The sequence below is a fragment of a genome, unplaced genomic scaffold (genome assembly GCF_019419815.1).
Source record: "Pyrus x bretschneideri cultivar Hongxiangsu unplaced genomic scaffold, Pyrus_bretschneideri_v1 Contig12, whole genome shotgun sequence".
NCBI lineage: Eukaryota > Viridiplantae > Streptophyta > Magnoliopsida > Rosales > Rosaceae > Pyrus > Pyrus x bretschneideri.
In genome coordinates this window covers 8,479,425-8,501,519 of record NW_025999413.1, presented here as the reverse complement: position 1 = coordinate 8,501,519, position 22,095 = coordinate 8,479,425, and the positions used below count along the sequence as shown (strand labels likewise).

Below are 22,095 nucleotides of genomic sequence, written 5' to 3'. Positions count from 1 at the left end.
GTAGGGGTGTGCTATCCACACACCCTATTTTATTTCTCACACACCCCTTTATCATTTCTGTTCGTTGATCTTCTTCAATTCATCCGATCAAACGGCCGAAAATTAAAAAAATATATAAGAAGTAAAATAGAGTGTGTGGATATCACACCCTAATTTTAAATCCTCCTTGGTGCACAGCACGGTCATTTTGTCTTCAACTTACCAGCTGCATCATTATCTTTTTTTTACTTTTTATTTTTTGGTAACAAGGAGTGCTGGAAGATTTTTCTATCTTTTCCTCAGGAACAGGAATGGAGAATTGAATTCACATAGAAGCGTTCCAATACCTGACAACCCCCATCCACTACATTTATGGCATTACCAATACCAACAATCACACAAGCAACTCATTTTTTGGAGCCATGAACTTTCCATTTGTTGGTTTTTAATGGGGTTTTCCACTTTTTACTCCTTACTTTTCATCAAAATTTTATGATTTCAAAAATCTAGGCATACTGAATTGCAGCACCATCTTTAACCCATTTTGGTTAATCCTGACCCCATAATGCTTGTACATACCAAGCTTTCTACTGCCATAATAATAAGTAGAACCCCTCACCAAACTTTCTCAATTATTGATTTCTCTTAAGTACTTACGGACTCAGTGTTGACACTTATTTGCTGACTGAATTTGATTCAACATCTTAAACTGATTCAATGGTCAAATATGTGTCGTCGTTGAATGGGAAGTGGCTCAATTATATCCACATTCTCTATCATTCCATGAAATAAATGAGCAATAAAATAAACTAATATCTCCCACCAATATAGTTATTCTCATTTCACATATTTCCATCCAACTGTGAGCTTGCAAAAAGAAATCATATAGTTACAAAGCAACATGGCAAACTTGTATATTCCCTGGCTTTTCTTAGTTCAAATCCTAACCCTTGTTGCCAAATGTAGAGCTAAAGTTCCAGCAGTCATAGTATTTGGAGATTCTTCTGTTGATTCAGGTAACAACAACTTCATTCCTACAATTGCCAGGAGCAACTTCCAGCCTTATGGTCAAGATTTTCCGGGAGGCCAGCCCACCGGGCGGTTCTGCAATGGCCGGATTCCTCCTGACTTCATCTCCGAAGGTCTAGGCTGCAAGCCAATTATACCTGCCTATTTAGATCCAACTTACAACATCTCAGATTTTGCCACTGGTGTTTGCTTCGCTTCTGCAGGAACTGGCTATGATAATTCCACTTCTGATGTTGTAGTAAGTAATCAACCAACTCATATTTTATTTATACGAGTGATACTGGGGGAGAGAAAGTCGAACGCAGAACCTCAAATGCAGTGTTGTATGCTTTTAACCAACTGAGTTGCATGCTCCTTGCATTAACTAATTTATGTTGATGAATTAAACATGTTAGGCTAAATACCTCATCATTTTTTTGTGTTTAATGCAGCAAGTGATTCCACTGTGGAAAGAAGTGGAGTACTACAAGGAATACCAAAAGAAACTAAAAGCCTATCTTGGAATTAAGAAGGCAAAGAAGCTACTAAGTGAGGCATTATATTTGATCAGCATAGGAACAAATGACTTCCTTGAAAACTACTTTACACTCCCGAACCGGCAGTCCCAGTTCACCGTGAAACAGTACGAAGATTTCCTGATCGATCTTGCCGCAGATTTTCTGAAGAAACTATACGTTCTAGGAGCTCGGAAGATATCGCTTGCAGGGCTTCCTCCAATGGGGTGTTTGCCATTGGAGAGGGCCACAAATATTATGGGGCAAAATTCATGTGTGGAGGAACGCAACAACTTAGCTTTGGAGTTTAATGGCAAGTTGCAGGGTTTGGTGGCAAAGCTGAATGAGGAGCTTCCAGGGCTTGATTTGACGTTTTCAGATGTTTATTACATTTTCTTGCAAATCATAAAAAGGCCTTCTGCATTTGGTAAGTCTTTAACTTGCATTAATTCTCTAATTATTAATTCTACGGCCCCTAAATTTTAACTCTGAACTCCGTTGAAAAGATAGTGGATTTTGACTTCTACATGTTGGCATATCAAACAAGTGTTATTTTAATAGTAGGAGAGAGAAAGAGAGGGATAGAGAATGTGGGAGTGAGAATTTTTTTAATTACAGATATGTTAGGATTACAATATAGGTGAGACTTTGAAAAAAAAAGTAAAATTTGGTTGTGTGAAATTACATTTCTGTCTCATATTTCTTATTCATATTCTGTTTTAATTAGATGGTTAAACTGATAATTTCATAAAATTTTAGTTAATAATGAGTGTTTTATTAATTATCAGAGATTAGAAAAATACTCTAGCAGTTATAAGCTTTATGCAAAAATACGTGAAGAACTCAATTCGAGAAAAACAAAACCTCTCATCTATCCACTTATTGTGTTTCAATTGATTTTCAGTTGGGAAATTACTCTTGTGCACTTTACGATGTCAATTAGGTTTTTCTTTAAAGTATTTAGTTTGAAGTAGTTTTCTACTTACTGTAATGTTATCAAAGGACTAATATGTGAAAAACCACTAATTTATATCATGATTTAATAGATCGTTTACAAACGTTTAATAAAAAATAATGCTAAAAGGATAGCAAAGAAACAATTAAACCTATTTAGTGTTTGTTTTATTAAAAGTTCGTAACTAACTCTATTTGCGCATATTTCCTATTAAAGCAACTCAGAACTACAAAATTGGAAAAATATGCTCAAATAGAATCGGTTTGTACCACGTTAAAGCAAGAAATTTATCCGTTTCATTTCTCTCCGCAATTTTAAAATTAATAAATTACAATATGTTCTCTTTGTCCAACCCTTATCTGGAGAAAAGAAAACTTGCAAGTGTTTAGCCTCCTTTTTCTCTAAATTTGTCCAGTAAATCTTCTGGGTTTAAAGTGTGTTCTCTTCTGGATGACAGGATTGGAGGAAGCAAGAGTGGGATGCTGCGGCTCAGGAACGTTTGAGATGAGTTTCCTCTGCGGTCAGTTCAATCCATTTACCTGTGAGGATGCAAATAAATACGTGTTTTGGGATGCCTTCCATCCTTCTGAGAAAACCAATCGAATAATCTCAGAATATGCACTCAAAACTTCTCTAGCAAAGTTCCTTTAATTTGATGTTTGTTCTAAGTGTAATTTATATAAATAAGGCAAGCACATTGCTGACTTGAAGCCAAATGTTTCCAACGTTTTCATCCTTCCGTGCTGGAGACTCGTCTCACACAGGTAACCCGACTCAACTCCGATCTCGTTTCCACGAGTCAAAGACCGTAAAAACAGACTACAATGCTCATCCCCTGTAATACCGAGTTTTGGGTTTCAACCGGGATCAGTGAGTTGGTGTTTTGAATGACCAGTTAAAGTTGTGCCTGAAAATCCACACCAATGGCATATAGTTTGAAACTTCAACAGCATGCTACATCCTGCTAGTCACTGTAACTCGAACATCCACACTGCATTTTCGTCAGCTGAAACGAACTGCAATCTCAATTCTCTAACAAGAATGACCTAAATTAGTCACCAAACGTGTATCTAGATTAAGCTATTGAAATTTCCGCTACACTCGTCACGATCAGTTTGTTTCAACTTCGCGATCTATGATAATCTATCAAACAATTTCATGAATGACGGGAAACAACTGCTCTCACCACCCACGTCCATCTGGAAGCCTAGTATAGAAAATGTACAAGTGAAGATTCAATTATTTCTAGCTCCAAACAACTGATCTGGTTGATAATAAAAGAACAGAATTGCCGAAGTTGTACATGGTCCAATAAAATTAAGAAAAACAAGAACACAAGATTACAGTTAATATTTCAATCTTAATTCCTCGCTGAAGTTGGTTATTACAAGCATGTCAAGGGTGCAACAAGTCGGTGATTGATGATTACACTCGACAAATATAAATTAGCAATAAAATTTGTGTCATTGTGCATAAATCAACGGGCACCAACAGTCAGTGACAGCCATACAGATTGTTACGCACAGTAAGACACTACGTATACAACAGCCTTAAAAGTAGAGTACAGCGAACCTGGGTTCAGCAATTACCTTATTTTACAGTATCTAAGACAAAGGTGAATCAGGCAGCCGTTGGCTGGCTCAGCGATCTGTTTGGCTTCAAGCGTCTTCTTGTATTCCTCGATGGACTTGAAGAGCTCGGAAAAGTTACCCTTCCCGAACCCACCACATCCACCCTTTTGCTGTACCTTTCCTTCTTCATCCTTAAGCATGCACCCTACTCTCTGAATGATCTCTACGAATATGGTTGGCCCGCCTGTTTTATACAAGAACCAATTAATCCAACGATGGATACAGCAGGGGTAATGTGATTTGCATTATTAATGTATTCGTGATCAATTTTTCCTTTTCACACACAAAGGCATAAACTTTAAAACATGACTCCGAATGACCAATTTTCGATATTTCTCTCAAAGGACAACATAAGACTCGAATTGAAAGGACTAAAATCGAAGCTAAACACTAAAAAAGCCAACTCGACAGGCATATAGTTTGACAGAATCATGATAAACCATATTCCCCCACCAAGAATTGAATCATGAAATACACAGAGAAGCATAAAGTTATTAACTTTTCGAAAAGTATATTCACTTTTTGTCCGATGCCGGCTTCTTGTAAGTTAGAGTAGTTTAGAATATTGAAAAACACGATGAAAAAAGAGCACAGAAAGTTATGACATTTACCTATCTCCAACATGCTTAGTGAAAATCTGAAGCAGAGTCCCCTGATCGTCCCTATCCACCAAAATCCCCAACTCCTCACACTCCTTAATCTGCTCATCCGTCAGCACGTCCCCAACCCTCTTCTTCCAATTCCTGCAATACGCCGGCGGCGGCGCTGGCATGAACTGAAACCCGCCGACGCCGCTCCGGCTCCGCATTTCCCTCAGCGTCCTGAATATGCCCTCGCTCACCAGCGCCAAATGCTGAACTCCTGCACCCTCGTTGTGCTCCAGGTACGTCTGAATCTGGCTCTTCCTCTTCATCCCGTACACCGGCTTGTTCATCGGAAACAGCACCATCTCCTCGTCGTTCGCCAAGACGACGGAGTTGAGTCCGCTCTCGCTCGTCCCGACGTCCTCGGCGGTGAACTCGGCGAACTCGTGGAATCCGGTGAAGCCTTTGACGTAGGACACCGCCGATTTGAGATCCTCCACGTTGCCGACGGCGTGGTCGAGGCGGCAGATTCCGAAGTCGATTGGGAACGACGACGTTAGGGATTCGAATCCGGAGAGGAACCAGAGGTTGGGGTCCGGGTCTGTGAGGTGGTTGTGGTCCGTGTAGCTGACGTATCGCAAAACGACATCACCGTACAGTTGGACTTCGGCGATGGTGACGCCGTTGTCCAGGAGGATGGGGGCCGCCGTGGGCGACATTGGCTGTGAAGGCGGAGACGGCGTCCTCGACTTGGTTGGCGACGGCGCGGACGCCAAGGCCGTGGGTGGCGGAGAAGGCGCGGGAGGCGGAGTGGTCGAAGGTGGGGATCGAGGCCGTGGTTCTGGGCCTGGCCGGGTCGGCGGTTCGGGTCAGGGTGGGGGAGTACGGGGCGGTGAAGAGGAAAACGAGGTCGCCGGAGCGGAGGGGGTAGGAAGCGTGGGTTTGATTGCCGGTGGATAGGTCCGACTTACCTACCATGGGCATGCCCAGTCCCCAGGAGAATTGGAGGGCGGCATTGGTGGCGTCGGTGCACCAGAACTCGACGTGGTGGAACCGTGGAAGCGGTGGACTTTGAAGCGGTCGGACCGGGGGTTGGTCCGTACGAAGTTGGAGAAGCCAACGAGGTTGAACTGGGTGTCATTTTCCTGGCCCATGGTGCTGCTGGTTGCGGTGGCTGTCGTAGTTGTGGTGGTGGCGGCGGGGGGTGAGTGAGATATCGTCATAGCAGTAACTGACGGTGGACTTGGAAGTGAAGGTGATCTGACACGTGGCTGAGATTATTTAATCACGTCTGTTCATTATATATTACGTAAACAGAAATTATTGTAAATTATTTTTATTTAAAATTAAATATAAATAATATTTAATAAAAACTGATCACATACTATGAATAAATGTGATTAATAGATCTTGAGATCCTACAAAGAGAATCGGTCATCCTCTCTCAATATGGGCCTTGTACTGACGTGTGAGACTCAACTTCATCCAGTCAGAAGGCTGTTTTGCAGTGAAAACTATGATTGTTAAAATGGTGAAAAGCCAGAATAGCATTTCGGGAATTCTTTTTTATTTTTTTTATCAAATAATATTATCTGCAAAAATATAACGAGGAAGTCAACTAAACCTAATAATAATATGGTTCAAATTTTTCGACAAAATTCAAACTTAAAACCTCTCACTTACAAATTAATAGCTAGACCTAAATCCTGACAGAAAAAATCTGTTTGGCAAGTGTGGATAAATTAAATTTTTTTATTGGTAACGGTAAGAGATCGTCTTACATGTAAAAAGCAAAATAACGTTCCTCTAGATCACAAGAATATTTTTCGTTAATCCACGTATTTCAAAGTGATAAGAAAAATATGACCAAACCTAAATGTAAGGATGTGATTAAGAGCATTTACTCAGCACACAACCTAATCAGATACCCTCAGTTCCTCATGCCTATACAAGCTTACATTACAGCCTACACGAATCATAATCCATCTTAAAATGGCTGGTTTACACGACGACATATAAATCTACCTTCAAAACATGTTGATAAGAGGATCTTCCTCATGTTGCGGATTCTCAAAAGCCAAAATGTGTTGCTTAAACGAAGCCGCAGCATCTTCTCTGTCCTCTAATCTTCCCAGTTTGTCGAACACCATAGCCATTAAATAGAAAGCTTCGGCCGCCAATTCGTGATACTGTCCACCAGAACCATTTTTTCATAGCCATTAAACACAACCAATAAAAGCATATGTTTCAGAAAACTCAAACTCAGCAAGTATATTTACCTCTAGCAATTGAAGCTCGTCCGAGGCTTGTCTCAGCGGATCCAGCACATCATCAGGAGCTTTCAGAAACTGGCGAGTCAAATTTGCAACAGCAATGCGAAATTAGTTAGGACTTCAAATAAAATATGTTTGATGAAGCCATAAAGCCGAGGATAACTCCTCATGAATCGACGACAATGAAACATGTTATCTGGAAATGCGTTGTATATACTTACTGGAAAAGCTTGGATCGGATAGATAGCATTTTGCTTCTACAATAAAGGCCCGAGCACGGAGCTCCAAACCTCCTTGACCAAGAATCATAGGAAAAGCCCCATGTACCAGGCTCAGGGCCCTTTTTGCATGACTTGATCCAAGTGAGAGCCACAACTCAGCTAGTGTGAGTGTGGCCGATGCCTTAAGCAGATCCAGATTAAACGACTGGCAAAACGAGAGGCTTGCCAATGCATACGGAAGACCTAAAACAGCATTACCTGATTTCTGGAAACAGAAATAAAAGAAATTTTACCTTTGCAGAAATATAGAACAGGAACTATTTTAATAGACAAACAGATAGATAAGAAGACAGGAGTTATGAAAACTTTAGTCTGCCTGAACCTCCGACCACATTAGTGTACCAAATGTACAATTGTACCTTGTGGATTTCAGCTAGCAAAAGAAGCACACTGGCATTTTCAACTTGCATATTGAATTTGTAACACATGCAAAAGAGGGAGTGTGCTACAGCTGCCGCCTGCAATGAAATGCCAAAATAATAAGAAAAGCATGGCACACATTTGTAGGACGAAATCTACTTACAAGGTAACAAGTTCAATGTATTGAAAATATCAAACCTCACTGAACTGATTTGCAGGCAAGCAATGTACGAGCTTTTCTGAGACTTGCTTCCGTCTTCAGTTCCATATCCACGCCATTGACAGATGATGCCAGGACTCCAAGCTCATCACATACTTGTTGGGCAAACTTCAAATGTCCTCTAAATGATATTTGGCAAGGTCATGACCGACATAGACACAAAAATTACTGTATATGATCAAGATATTCATGAAATAGTGCACATGGTAAACTTACCTATGTAAAGCACGCTCATGGAGCAGCTGAAGTTTCAGTAACAAAATTCTTGATTTTGAGATGGATAAAAACTTCTCTGCAGCTATTTTAAGAGCAGCAAAAGCCTCTAAACAAGGAGAGAAAAAAAAAAATACAAGTCATCAAGGATGAACAGCATTTGTTTATGTGATGAACATGAGAGGGAGATAGAGTACTCGAACCAGAAATTAATATGGCAGCATCTATGAAAAAAAAATATATTCTTTTTAGGTACTCAAGCATTTTATCTAACCTTTGTATCCTTTATAAACGGCTAGATGTTGGATGAGCTTCAGATATGCTAATGCTGTGTCAGATGAACTGAGGACATCCACGAAATAGTCAGGTTGAAGTTATAAAAATGGAAAGGAATATAAACACAATATGTAAATCTTGTGATACTTTCAGTTAAAAATTACCTTGAGACATCAGGAAAACAAGTTGCATGAACAAGTGCATTAAATCTGGCAAGAGAAGAGCTGATGACATACAAAAAGAAAAATGTATCAAAACAAGCAAGATATAATAGCCCCAGAAATAGTTTGGATTAAAGTAAATAAATTTACTGTTTACAATGAATTGAGAATCTTAAAATTCTGAAAAAGTGAATCGATGTGAAATTCCACATAAAATGTGAGGCTGTAGAGTAGATGCAAGTATTCACATTCAGAATCTCCAGCTCTGGTATCATGTTAATTTTTGTTTGTTTATAACTATTTCTAAAACCTTAAGTTTTAGTAAATGTAATAACTGTTGGTTTATATTGTTACGATATTTACAATATTATTTTTTATTAAGAAATGAATGAAAATAAAAACAGCAAGGGGCATCTCACTCAATCAACTACACAATTTCAGATGACAAGGTAACTCGAAATCTAGGCACAATCAGTCTATTTTTCCAACAGGAAACACTGATCCGGTCAACCGTAGAAGTTAAATTAGCATAAAAGAAAAAGTAACACTAATACAGGCCTTTACTAAAGATCACCTGCCATATATTTCCCATGCAGTGGCACGAAGTAAGTATGAAGAGCCTATTAACTGCAACACAGATGCAGGGACCGAACTTGGTTGTGCACAGAACTGGAAAGCATTATTGCTTCCTGTTCCACTTTCTTGAGACAAGACTTGTGAATCCATTGGCTTCTGTAAATTCTTAAGCCATGAAGTACTAAAAGCACCATCAGTTGTCATTGAAGAAGTTTCGGATCCAAACTCATTAATCAATTGAGAACTCAATCTAAGTTCCTGCAAGAATTACATGTAACATAGGGGGAAGGGGGAGCATTGTTAGGAAATTGAACAATCTAACATGTCAGGAAATCAAAGAACATTGAAACATCTTCCAAGGGTCATCGTTACCTTGCAAACAGTAACTGGGTTTGTTCTAAGCTTCATTGAAGCCTTGGGTCCAAATGAAACTAGAGGCCTTTGCACATGCTGCAAATGAAGTTATGCAATGAGAAATAGATTTATCATCATTACGGGCAGCATGATACTCACAATATACCCTTCAGTCTTTACTGAGGTGGGAAGTACACAGATAGTCCACATTAGGAATCAGTAAAAATAAACTGCAATTTCGTGCTGACCGTTAAATCAAATTTAGCCATTGCAAGATGATTGGATGCCACTAAACGCTTCAACTTCAAATTTTCTGCTCTCTTCAGAGACCCTCTCAAGAGAACAAATAGTTGTTGCTGGACAGACAGTGAAATGCCTATTCTGGTCAAAGGTGAATATGATGAGCCCAGTATTCCAGTTGTACTAGATATGCCAGTTTCGGACAACAAATTGCAGATAGCCGCTAAGGTGTAAGCAAGACATGTATCGTTACTTTGCTGCACAAGTTGAAAATCATGAGGTTCTTGTAGACAACATATATGTAAAGGAAGGATAATACTAGGATGCCCTTTTAATTCAGAGGCATACATGTCATCCGAAAGGTTATAGAAAACCATCGGATACAGTATAACTACGGACATAATGTATATGTTAGATTTAGGATAAAAGTGAATACGTAAACCAAGGAATTACCTGTTGAGAAATATGTACTGCCTCAGTCAAAACCTGAACATTTTAACAAGCAAAAGGAATATTCAAACCAAAGGAAATTATAAATGACAGAAAGATTCATAATTAGAGTAGGGAACATGGGTTCACCTCCAAAGCTTGCTTCGGGTGCCCAAAATGGAAATGCATCATTCCTAAACAAAGCAAGGCAATTTCATATCTTCCTAAGCTATTGCAACCGGATGCAGGAGGAACGAAATCAAATCCTTCAATCCCTGAACTATTGTGCCAATATTTATTGGATTAGTTTGTTATAAACAGTTAAACATATAGAAGAGATAAAATAATGGACATAAATGTTAACACAACTAACATAAAATTACAGTTTGAAAGCTTTCATTTAATGGCTTAACCTAAGCCCACCAAAATACAAACTTATATTCATAAAGGTAGCCAAGACTAGGAGCATGCAATTGGACATGCATGAAAAGCCATGAAGAGTAGTAATGCATCCTGTTATAACAAGTATCTCCTTTCATAGGAGTACACAAAGCACAGTCATAGCTCACCATTTCAAATTTTTGTTCAATATTTCAAAATTGGGTCACTAAATTGATAAAGAAATTTTCACAACAGTATTTGATCAAGAAATTACCTAACTAAATAGTAAATACAGAGTTGAGTTCTGATATACCTGTAATCAAAATAGCGGTGAACATTCTCCAAGGCAGCAAAAAAATCATCATGATACAGACCATTCAAATAACGCAAGAAGTGAACCTGGACCAAAATCCAAAATGTTAAGACAAACACTTTTTAAGTGCAGTACAACACAAATGATCAAATAAGAAAAATATTTGTGCAAGTTACTAACACGATGTAGCTCGGGTGCCAGTTTTTGAAGCTGCCTAAGCATGAGCTCAAAAGCATTTAAAGAGAAAGAGCTCCCCTGCCTACCAAACGAATATAAGTTAAGATTCAGTACAGCCTAAAGTACATAAACAAATAGGAAAACCAAAAGATTGACAGATGTATATGCCACTTACTTTTCAAGTGCATCAGCTTGCTCCTGTAGAAATCCCTGTATCTGCCAGTTTGTCCGTAGGAATATCCCACCGTTGGGATCAAGATCACTGAATGTACTGCTTGTAGGATGTGCATAATGACAATCTTCTCTATTGCCACCATGTTTGAATTCTGGATCACCAGGGACTTCAATATCTGCATGTTTAGTTCATATTATGCACAATTATGATTGTCATCAGAACAGAATTTGTAAACATCACATTTTAAGAAAATCCATAAGTAAAGGAACCCAAAAGTAGTGAGCTAGGCTGTGTGTTGGCAGGGAATGTTCAGCCCAACAAGCATGCCAGGTTTGCTCTCAAAACTAAAGGATTATTGGACATTCCAAACAGATAGAGTAACATAAATTATTGATATAAGTATAAATTGTAGGTCGTCCTACTTGATTTGGAAATAATTTTATACAATAGGATTTCAAGATTATTGTTGTCAATCAAAAAGACCTATATGATGTCGTAGCATTTCTATGTGCTTCAAGAGAAGGACGCTTAGTATACTATTTATACCTTCAACCAATCCAACAAGTGCTTTGGGTGCATGAAGATGAAAAGAAACTCTTCCACCAGCTCTTTCTCTTGCTTCGATTTCTTCGGTGACTTTTTCAAAAACAAGATTCTCCAGTTCCATGTTTTCATATTCCGGAGGTGTTTCTAAATCATTACTCGAATCATCTAAGTGAGGTGACTCATATGGAGGACAACTTGAGATGGCTTCTTTACAGTACATTCCTATACTTGTTAAAAGATGACACGCACCCTGCATCAATAGTAAAATCATACGAAATGGGTAGCTAACCATAAAAGCTGTGTTTGCTATAAAATCTAAAACAACGAACACAACACAAAACAGCACTCATTTCCACCAATGCACGTATTCATTGGGTTGCTAAAAATACACACAGGATAAAAGACATTCAATTGAAAGTTTAGTATCTAATCTACAAAGCCGTTCCCTTTTGCCTCTCATGAACCCACATACAAGACATTACAACTGCGTAGTACATGTTTCCCTGATTTTCAAATAATTGGGTGGGGATGCATTTTTGATGCGCAACGACATGGAATACAAAATGAACTGAAAACAAATAGTAAGCATTAAGAAAGTGAAATAAAATAAAAACTCACATTACCTCAAAGGATAAAAGATTAAACGCAAGTATGCAACGTCGGAGAAACATCCCCAAGTTGCTATTTGGATCCAGAATAACTTGGTCATCTTCCAAAACACCTGCTTCGGGGCCCCCAAGGATCCCTAAAAAGAAATATCGAAACCAAACGAGCATGGGCAAGCAAGTAAAATTCAAAGTTAGCAAAAACAAGGGCAATTACGATTAACTAACCTCGCATATCACTAAAGAAGTTAAACAAATCATCCGGCGAGGACAGAGCCGACAACCTACTGGTCAGATGATCGGTTAACCAATAGTTCAATAATCCCCCAATTCCCCTCAATTGGTGTATAAGTTCATCCAATTTCGGCTCGAACATATCATCATAAGACTGCAAAACGTAAAGAAGAACTTAATTGCAAGTAATTTCCGAAAATTGAAGCTAAATTTGGGGGAAAGGGCGAAACTTTAAGAGCACCTTAGTGAGGGAGAGCAAGAACAGGCCGAGGCGGTTGTGCTGGCTGACGGTGGAGAAAGGAAACGGGACTGAGATTTGAGAGGGCGGCGCGTAGATCTGGAGCAGTATGCAGACGGAGACTTTGTGCGGCGTTACTGCGAAAGCCCCCGGCGGTTTGACAATACCCGCCATTCTCACCGTCGCAGGTTTAGCTCGGAGCGGAGGGGAGTGAGGTCTCACCTGATATCTGGGGGTTTGGGAGGGTTTTTGGAGCAGAAAATGGGATTTTAAAAAAGAACCGGGAAATTATTACGGTTTTTATTTTCCTTTCTGCTCTCATTGTCTCTTGGGAGGAAGATAACCATTTCATACAATTTGTTTGTTTTGTTTTCTTTTTTCGATTAGGATGAAGTATATTTCATGTAAACAATTAAATGGTAAAGAAACTTAATAATGTATTCCAAACTATAGTGAAATCAAATGATCAATACTTCTCGACTAAAAATTCATGATCATTGGTTCTTAATTCATTAATACATATAGTTATAGTCATTTTTATCAAATCCGTCAGAATATTGTCAAAATGAGTCATGTTGAAAGAACTATTGCTACAATTTTGTTAAATTGAGGGACCATTACTTCAACTGGATTAAAGTTGAGAGGCTATTGTTACTTGTTCTCATTTGGTTTTCCATATTGCCCCCTTGATTCAGCTTTACGTAAGTGGCGCGTGACTTATATTGACTGAAGTTTTAACAAAGTTGGCGAAAAAGTTATGGTTGCATGTTTTGATAAGTTAAAGGGCCAATAGTTTCGAATTTTTAGTAATTTAATTAAAATTGAGACACCATTGTTACAATTTACTCTATAATATGAGTACAGATAATGCCAAATTTTTAAACCAAATAATGTGTCACCAATAGGAAATAAGTACGTTTATCAATACTTAAATAATAATTCAATCATTCACCACTACATCATTTAATTTACAAATTTAATTTAAAAATTTTGATCTCCTTAACATTACCGTTAAAATAAATCTTGTATTTAATTTACAAATAATAATTCAATCATTCACCACCGCATCATTTAATTCGTCATCACCTCCACCTGCTAGTCCGGGAAACAAACCTAATAGCCTTCTGAACGACTGCAGAAACCTCACCCATACCAAAAGCCCTTCAAAAAATCCCCAAAATTCTCAGGCTTTCGATCGTCTCGATCCACCCAATTCCATGGCCACCACCAATGGCGCCTTTCCGGTCAGCCCCTCTCTCTCTCTCTCTATTTACTTTTTCTTCATTTATATATGTATGTATTTATCGATCTTTTATTTTTATTTTCGCGGGTTAGCTGAATTGTGAATTTTGCGATCGAGCAGAGAGCAGCGGACGCTGAGAACAGCTTGGAGAAGATCAAGCGCCAGCTCGCATCGGGTTCGGGTCGGAACTTGTTGCAGGGTCCACTTCTCAAGCGATCCGAGACTGTACGATCCTCCCCGGACCTCCCATTTTTTGTCACTTTCTTTTAATTGTATTTCTGTGATTCCTAAGTTTATTTTTAGGCGAAAGTTCAAGTTTTTTTAAATTCCGAATTTCGATTCAGTTGAGTTTTCATTGCACAAATTATAATGCGGATTACAGAATGTTTGATCAGTTTAAGGTTTTATAAGCTCCGGTTGAATCTTTCGAAGTTCGGTAATTTCGAAATTTGGAAGAATCATGCTTGAAAGAGTTCTAAATGGAAACTGGATACTGGGATGATTTTTGTTGGTTGGTCTGTGTGGTGCTCCTTGTTCTGGAATCTGGAAATTAGCTTATTTTTTGTGTTACAGCTGAGAAAATGGAACGAGCGGTGGGTGATCTTAGACCCGACAACAGGGAGAATGGAATACAAGTTAGTTCTGCACTGACTTTCGCTTCAATTCAAGTCTTATAAATGCATTGACCAACCTTATACCTTGTTATGGTTTAGGATTAGGAGAAATGAGCCGACTGTCAAGGGAACCATTCCATTTGATGCGAATAGCACAATTACCCTATCTCCCGTGAACTTCCAGTAAGATTGATGCATTTCATTATAGTCCGTTTTGTACATTAGTCATCTCAGCAGGCTTCAATTTGATTGATTATGAACTGTTATTTTTTTGGTTTGTGGTTTCAGTGGGTTGCAAAAGTATGACGGTTGCTGTTTCTGTATCCTCATTTATTTTTGCTTGTACGTTTGCTTTATGTTGAAACAAAATGAGGTTGTATCTTAAAACTGCTATAGAAACAGGTACTCTCGTAAAGCTGGATGTTTGTGCTTCTTAACTATATTCTTTAGATATTGGGACCCCGCAGAAAAAGGACTACTTCCTTTGTGCACAGACTCCTGGGGCAGCTAGAGCTTGGGTAGCAACACTACAGTAAGTTATTTCCCTTTACAATATGCTGTAGCTATTGTGTAGATGTTATACAGCGTACAGTTTCGTTTTTCTGTGCCTCTCTTATATAGACTTTATGAGCTTTAGGATATACCTTTTGAGGACATAATTATATGCTGCTGGTCCAAATGAGGAATTAGGTGACGTAGGTATGTAGATTATCAATGTGGGGTTGGGGCAGTAACAAGGGGTTTAGAATTTGAACTTTTCTATGGTTAGGGTCTAATTTCACTATGAAGACTTATTGGTTATGTTCCAGTTAATGTTGTATTTCTCTTTCAAGATCGTCCATTACATGCGGTTGGCCATTGTGAAGTTGGATTTTTTTACAGGCTCAAATGTATTGCTTTTCCATGTTTCCTCATTTTCAAGGTGTATATTAGCAAGTTATTTATCTTAAATGTGACATCAGGAGGAAAAAAAAAAAAAAGTATGTGTGTTGCTTCACTCAGAGATATTATTCAAGCATCATATGGACATGGTTGTTGGAATTTTTTGTGTAATGTCTTTTAAACTAGAAAGCTTCTTGTCCATTATATATGATGAGGATAGGGGCTTCACTCAGAGATATTAACCATAAAGTTTCCGATATTAAATGTTTCATCCAATATTGTCTTCTTCTGCTCTTTTTCATTTTTTTCCTCTGGCGACCAGAGCAACACAATTGGTTCTAAAGGCCCATAAAGAAGCTGTGAATTCCTTGAGTGGCAATGGCTCTGCAAAACTAGGAACGGTTGCAGCAGTAGTTGCTGCTGCCAATTCAACTGCTTCGGAGAGTTCTAAGGAAATCGAAGCAGCAATGCACATTTCTTTGAGAAATGCTTTGGGAGTGATCACCAATAAGCCAACTGATGGTCCAATGGATGATTTTGCAATTATGAAGGTACTGTACTTGTGATCTAATTCTGTTCTCAGAAATGAATTGAAAAACGCAGTGCCCTATATTCATTTGAAATGCACTTTACAGTATAGTTTGTTAAAGAATAATATTCTATTTCTAAATGAAAAGCTCTCATAGTCGTTTAAATGTAATTGCTCTTTGTGATTATTATGTTCACAGTTCACCTAGCATCTATGTGACTGTCTCTGTGTCCTGTAGGAGACACTTCGGGTCAAAGATGACGAACTACATAATTTGGCTAGGGACCTTCGTTCACGCGATTCAACAATTAAAGAAATAGCAGATAAATTAACTGAGACTGCTGAAGCTGCTGAGGCTGCAGCCTCTGCAGCTCATACAATTGATGAACAAAGGAAAATTGTTTGTGCAGAAATTGATCGCTTAAAAAAGGATTCAGCGAAGCAGCTGGAATCTTCCTTGTCAAAGGTATGATGAGCTTTGCTACATCATGTCTTAAATGTGTAGTATATTTGAATAATTAGGGATCTGTTTTCTTTTCCCCTTCCATTACAATATATTCTTAGTGTGGAAAAAGAAAAGCTGAATTTTTTTTGAGAGAACTTTTTGATTGTTCTACTTTATTTATGGCTTTTGTTTGTGTTTGTAGCTAAAAGATTCTGAAGAAAAGGTTGCGACCTTGAGCAAAGAAAGAGACCAATTGACTAGGCAGAGAGATTCTGCTCTCCAAGAGGCACACATGTGGCGTTCTGAGCTCGCAAAAGCTAGAGAGCGTGTTGTGATATTAGAAGCAGCTGTTGTGAGAGCAGAAGAGAAGGTCAGGGTTGCCGAGGCAGATGCTCAAGCTAGAATAAAGGAGGCTGTGCAGAAAGAATCAGCCGCACTGAAAGACAAGCAAGAGCTTCTGGAATATGTGAATACGTTGCAAGCACAACTTCAGAGGTTTAGTATCTTCTGCCTTTTACCTTATAATATAAGTTGCTCGGGATTATTGTGCATTGAATCCCTTTTGTCCCTTATCAAGCTATCGTCAATGTTGATCAATCAACCTTTTTCCGGTTATCAGGCATCACATAGATACAAAGCAAGTGTTCGAGGAGAAGTCTGAGTCTTGCTCAGATATTGGAAATACACCCCTGACTAAACATGTAGACTTGTCTGAAGAAAATGTTGATAAAGCATGCCTCAGTGTTTCTAGAGCAGTTCCGGTACCAGGGGAGAGTGTAGTCCACATGGCTGACGGTCAAGTCAACCTACGGCCAGTTGGTGACCATGAATGGAGTGACATTCAGGCTCAAGAGGCAAGGATAGCCGATGTAAGAGAAGTCGCCCCCCCAATGAGAAGCAAGTAGCTTGGATATTCCGGTTGTCACCCAACCGACGGGTAGCCATCATGAGCAAGGAGTGGACTCTTTCCAACAGCCTTGAAAATGAACTGATACGTTTGTAGAGCAGAAAACAGGAGAGATGTGAACTTCGTCGGTGTATTCTTTATTTACCCTGTTTCGTTCAACAAATTACGCTGTTGGCAATTTGGCAGGCTGATTCCGCATGGAGCATTGCATGCGCCCGGCGCGTTGTGTAGAGTATTTTTATGGAACTTTAACGAAAAATTTCCGGTACTGTTCATTTTAACGAAAAATTATATTTTTACATTAAAAAGTTAATTCTGGTACTATTTATTTTACTCTTTATTTTGTCCTTATAGTTAAAACTCAAAGTTTTCAATTATTTTTCATTAGTTTTCTTTATTTTTATTGGTTGAAAAATTGGGTTAAATGCTAATAGCCTAAACAATACTATTCAATCATAAATCTAATTGAGAAGGAGGATTGTCAAAGTAAAAGTTGTCGAAACCTAAATTAAGACTATTGGTCACTAAACTATCCACTACAAAAAAAAAAAAGATAAATTATACAAAATTACCTCAATTATTAAGTCAATCACAGTTTCATACCTCATCTTTAAAACATTTTAATGTTATACCTCATCTTCAAATTTGTTGTAATCTTATACATTCCGTCAGTTTGTCTGTCAATTCCTCTGCTAAATGCGTGGCTTGAGACGGAACCCACTTCTTATTAAAAAATAATTAAATATTTAAAAACTAAAAATAAATCATTTAATTATTTTTCTAAACGAGGGACCCATCTTACAAACCCATCACCCATCCACCCATGTCTCCCCCCGTCCTCATCCTCCTCCACAAAACTACCTCACCCTTCTTCTCCAGTTCACCGGCGTCCCGCTGCCTCCATCTTCCTCCTCAAATCCCTATTGGAATTTATATATTATAATATAAAATATTGTAATATATAATTTTAATAATTGTATGAAATATAGTGTTAACCAATTTCTTAGAAAGGTTATGTTGTTTAGGTGTATTCCCTTGATAAGTGATGTATATTTATAGATGAAAAGTTACATCTCTTTAATAAGTAGAAATTGGATTTTATAGAAACCCATGAAACCATTGGTATTAAATATAGAAAGTTAGAGTTAATTTTTACTCCTGAGAAATAGGGTTTCTCCACTTTGTTTCTCTCATGCTTCATGTGTCAAATTATGAGTCGTGTCTTGAGAGTACGGAATATATAAAGTTCGTCAGAGTCCGAAGATTGAAGTGCTTTGACTTCGGATTATAGATTATTGAATCCTGAGAGACGGACGCTTACCGAACTACAAGCACAAGAAGAGGGGCGAAATTATGTCTTTAGGACATTGCATTTATGCAAGCTTCAATCTCCAAGTTTGTCAGTTTTATTAACTTTCTCTTTTGTTGTTTATATTAATCTCATACATAATTGATGTTGTGAATTTCTTTATGATTATTATTATTGTAATTCTTGCGTTATTTTCATATTTTCTAATATTGCTCCAACAATCTAAAAATAGAAATTTTTTATCTCTATGGAACAATCAGAAATACGAATGTTCACGATTCTCATATTGAGAGTTTAAAGTTGTGGTATTATCCATGTGGAGCAGTGTCAATCAACCGCTTGTTTCTTTTTGAAAAGATAAAACTTAAAATTATAACTTTCTGGGCGATAAAAAGACGTGAGCAGTTTGCTTGGGTAATTTGGATCTGGTATGTATATGCATGCTTACGTCTATATGTGTCTGCAAGTTATCTTGAAAGCATGAATTGCATGACTTGTGTCATATGTCTTATGAATAAATTTCATAATTTCAAAGATTAATATTAATTTTCTACATGCCTAGGCATTCATTCCCATTCGACCAAATGTGTGAGTTATATATGTGGATTGATTTATTTATACGACCATGATGCATCTCAATAACTGGGCATATATTTCTGTGATTAAAGTATTCTTCTTGAGTATTTATAAGGATTGCAACCCTTAAAGTCGTGTACGTAAGAATGAGTTCACTATTTGGGCAGAATCAATAACTATTTGTGAGATATCCATTCAAAACCATGTTACGTGTTGACTCTATCTTTCAAAGAGAGGTGTCGGTTAAGGCAAAGGCAAAGCATATAAAAAATTTGCTTTATATCCCTATGCAAAGTTCTTTCTTCGGGAAAGAAAATAATTTCCTTATGTCAGTATATAATGCCAAAAGAACTTGTGGATGTAAGAAGGATTGAAGGCAATGATAGAGAAACTTAAACGGTCAGTTTTGTTTCTCAATTAATTACCCGAGCATGATGCAATCTTTAATGTTGTGGCTTGGCATCTGCAAACATAAGAACCTGGAAGTCTGATATGACGTTAAGGTTGTATGCTCCACAAACTCATTTAATTGAGTTAACATCTATAGAATGATGAGTACTTCCTGAAAAAGGAGTAACATGTGAAGGCAACTACAAAAATGAGTTTTGCTCATAAGCCATGTTAGTCATGGATAAAACCAAAGCCAATTCCTTTGCAAAGAATGATGGGACACTCAAATTGATTCTTATTGAGTAAGCATACACAATTAAATTAGAGATGATGATGCTTATTAAGCAAGGAATACGGACGGACATGTTATGAATTCAATGATGCTGGCTAATTTGAATTTTGATAATTTAAAGTCAAAGTACATATAGGTGGATATACAAAGGCATAATCTATAATGGAATTGATTATAGCCTTAAGGCTAGATAAATGTACCTTGTGATAATTTTGCCGAGTAAGGGCTAAACACGATGTGCAAATTGTAAAGAGTACTTTGTTTATTAAAAGAGAGAGAATAAAAGCAATTATCTCTTATAATAAGTAACTTAAAGGTATAAAGAGTTAGAGACCTTCTTACAAGTACCTTAAATGTGGGGAGTATGCCCAAGTGTTAGCAAATTACTAACTAAAGTCCCAACATGTACGGTTGAGGACTTGACATTGTAAATCAACTACTCTCGTATAAAATATAATTTCATAAGACGGATTGTATACACCATTAAAGATAGTCAACCTAAATGGTACCAATTATTAAAGGTTTGACTAGAAAGTAAGTTGACCATCGAGGGGAATGAGGCTAAAGCCAACATAACTAATGAATCAGTCGGGCGGAAACCTAACTTAGTTGATTGGAGATCCCATGGTCTAAGTTCAATAGGCAAACTGGTTGGGCATGATTCAAAGAAGTTAAACACATTACATATCTCATTCATATGGTGGAAGAAGTGTGTTGTCTGCAGAAGTTTTAGGATGTATATTTATTCTTAATGACAGTGATATCTTATAAATAAGAGGAATAGAGCATACTATTCTTAATTAGTGGTCACTTATGTGAGAGTAGAAGTGGGTCGCTTCTATGAGAATGAGATGACTAAATTCTCTAAGCTCTCATGAATTCGAGATTTGTTCAAGGCCAAAATGAACACAATCGTATGAACCGTAATATATTAGGATAAGTGATGTGTGTTACTTATTGTTTCGGTTTATTGCTGCGATGAACAGTTCAAGATCTTCCACGTCCACAGCGCCACGAAGTAAATCCGATAAGTATTCACTAAGGTAGGTTCAAGTCCAAAAGACACCTCTCCCGATACATCTTTTGTCCTACCTGTACTCTCAAACTCTTCCTAATTTTTCATTCATGTTGGGGATTGTTGGAAATTATATATTATAATATGAAATATTGTAATATGTAATTTTAATAACTGCATAAAAAATAGTGTTAACCAATTTCTTAGAAAGGTTATGTTGTTTAGGTGTATTCCCTTGATAAATAATGTATACTTATAGATGAAAGGTTACATCTCTTTAATAAGTAGAAATTGAATTTTATATAAATCCATGAAACCATTGGTATTAAATATAGAAAGTTAGAGTTAATTTTTACTCTTGAGAAATAGGGTTTCCCCACTTTGTTTCTCTCATGTTTCGTGTGTCAAATTCCAAGTCGTGTCTTGAGAGTACGGAATATATAAAGTTCGCCAAAGTCCGAAAATTGAAGTGCTTTGACTTCAGATTATAGATTGTTGAACCATGGGAGACGGACGCTTACCGAACTACAAGCACAAGAGTAGGAGCGAAATTCTGTCTTTGAAACATTGCATTTATGCAAGTCTCAATCTCCAAGTTTGTTAGTTTTACTAATTTCTCTTTTGTTGTTTATATTAATCTCATACATAATTGATATTGTGAATTTCTGTATGATTATTATTATTGTAATTCTTGCGTTATTTTCATATTTTCTAATATTGCTCCAACAACCCCCAGCAGCAACCACCACCACTACTACCCAACGACGTCGTCATACTCCTCCTCGTCCTCCTCCTCCTCATCTCAACATAATGAAGCAACAAAAACAAAAATCCCACACGAAGCAATTTATTAGAATATGCAGGCAATTTGTTTTGTTTATCCAAATCCATCAAACAAAGCAAAAGCAACACCAATTTCACATCCTTACAAAAAATTCAGAAATCCCAACAAGCTGAAATCCCTAATTTATCAAATTTCACCATTATTGATCGCTACCCCAACCACAAAACCCGCATGTGGGTTTGCTCCGACTTCGACGATGAGAGCGACGAAGAGGGTGTCCAGTCCCATACGAGGGAGGCAAAGTAAAATAGTGAGATAGTGGTTCAAGCGCAATTGAGGGAGGCAGAGTAATCAAGGAAGACGACGCCTCGGAACGGCGTTGTTG

At 37.8% G+C, this 22,095-nt stretch overlaps 2 protein-coding genes and 2 pseudogenes across 2 annotated transcripts; 2 read left to right on the top strand and 2 right to left on the bottom strand.

Moving 5' to 3' along the window:
* The first annotated feature begins 678 nt into the window (after positions 1 to 678).
* On the top strand, positions 679 to 3,173 carry LOC103947418 (GDSL esterase/lipase At2g42990). Its single transcript, XM_009358327.3, has 3 exons — positions 679 to 1,246; positions 1,440 to 1,929; positions 2,915 to 3,173. Exons 1-3 carry the CDS (start codon positions 881 to 883, stop codon positions 3,106 to 3,108), a joined length of 1,050 nt encoding a protein of 349 aa, XP_009356602.2. The 5' UTR covers positions 679 to 880; the 3' UTR covers positions 3,109 to 3,173.
* Positions 3,174 to 3,231: 58 nt separating this feature from the next.
* Positions 3,232 to 5,986, bottom strand: LOC103947417 (annotated as a pseudogene).
* Positions 5,987 to 6,410: 424 nt separating this feature from the next.
* Positions 6,411 to 13,091, bottom strand: LOC103947414 (anaphase-promoting complex subunit 5). Its single transcript, XM_009358326.3, is given in 22 exon segments — positions 6,411 to 6,861; positions 6,952 to 7,005; positions 7,007 to 7,020; positions 7,167 to 7,431; positions 7,586 to 7,684; positions 7,785 to 7,802; positions 7,804 to 7,927; positions 8,023 to 8,128; positions 8,294 to 8,361; positions 8,460 to 8,519; positions 9,031 to 9,290; positions 9,405 to 9,482; positions 9,635 to 9,883; positions 10,080 to 10,112; positions 10,206 to 10,335; positions 10,750 to 10,835; positions 10,930 to 11,008; positions 11,102 to 11,276; positions 11,648 to 11,897; positions 12,271 to 12,392; positions 12,481 to 12,640; positions 12,728 to 13,091. Coding segments are annotated over 22 exon segments (2,763 nt in total). The 5' UTR covers positions 12,899 to 13,091; the 3' UTR covers positions 6,411 to 6,699.
* A 705-nt stretch (positions 13,092 to 13,796) lies between these two features.
* LOC103947415 lies at positions 13,797 to 17,668 on the top strand (annotated as a pseudogene).
* The last annotated feature ends 4,427 nt before the right edge of the window (positions 17,669 to 22,095 follow it).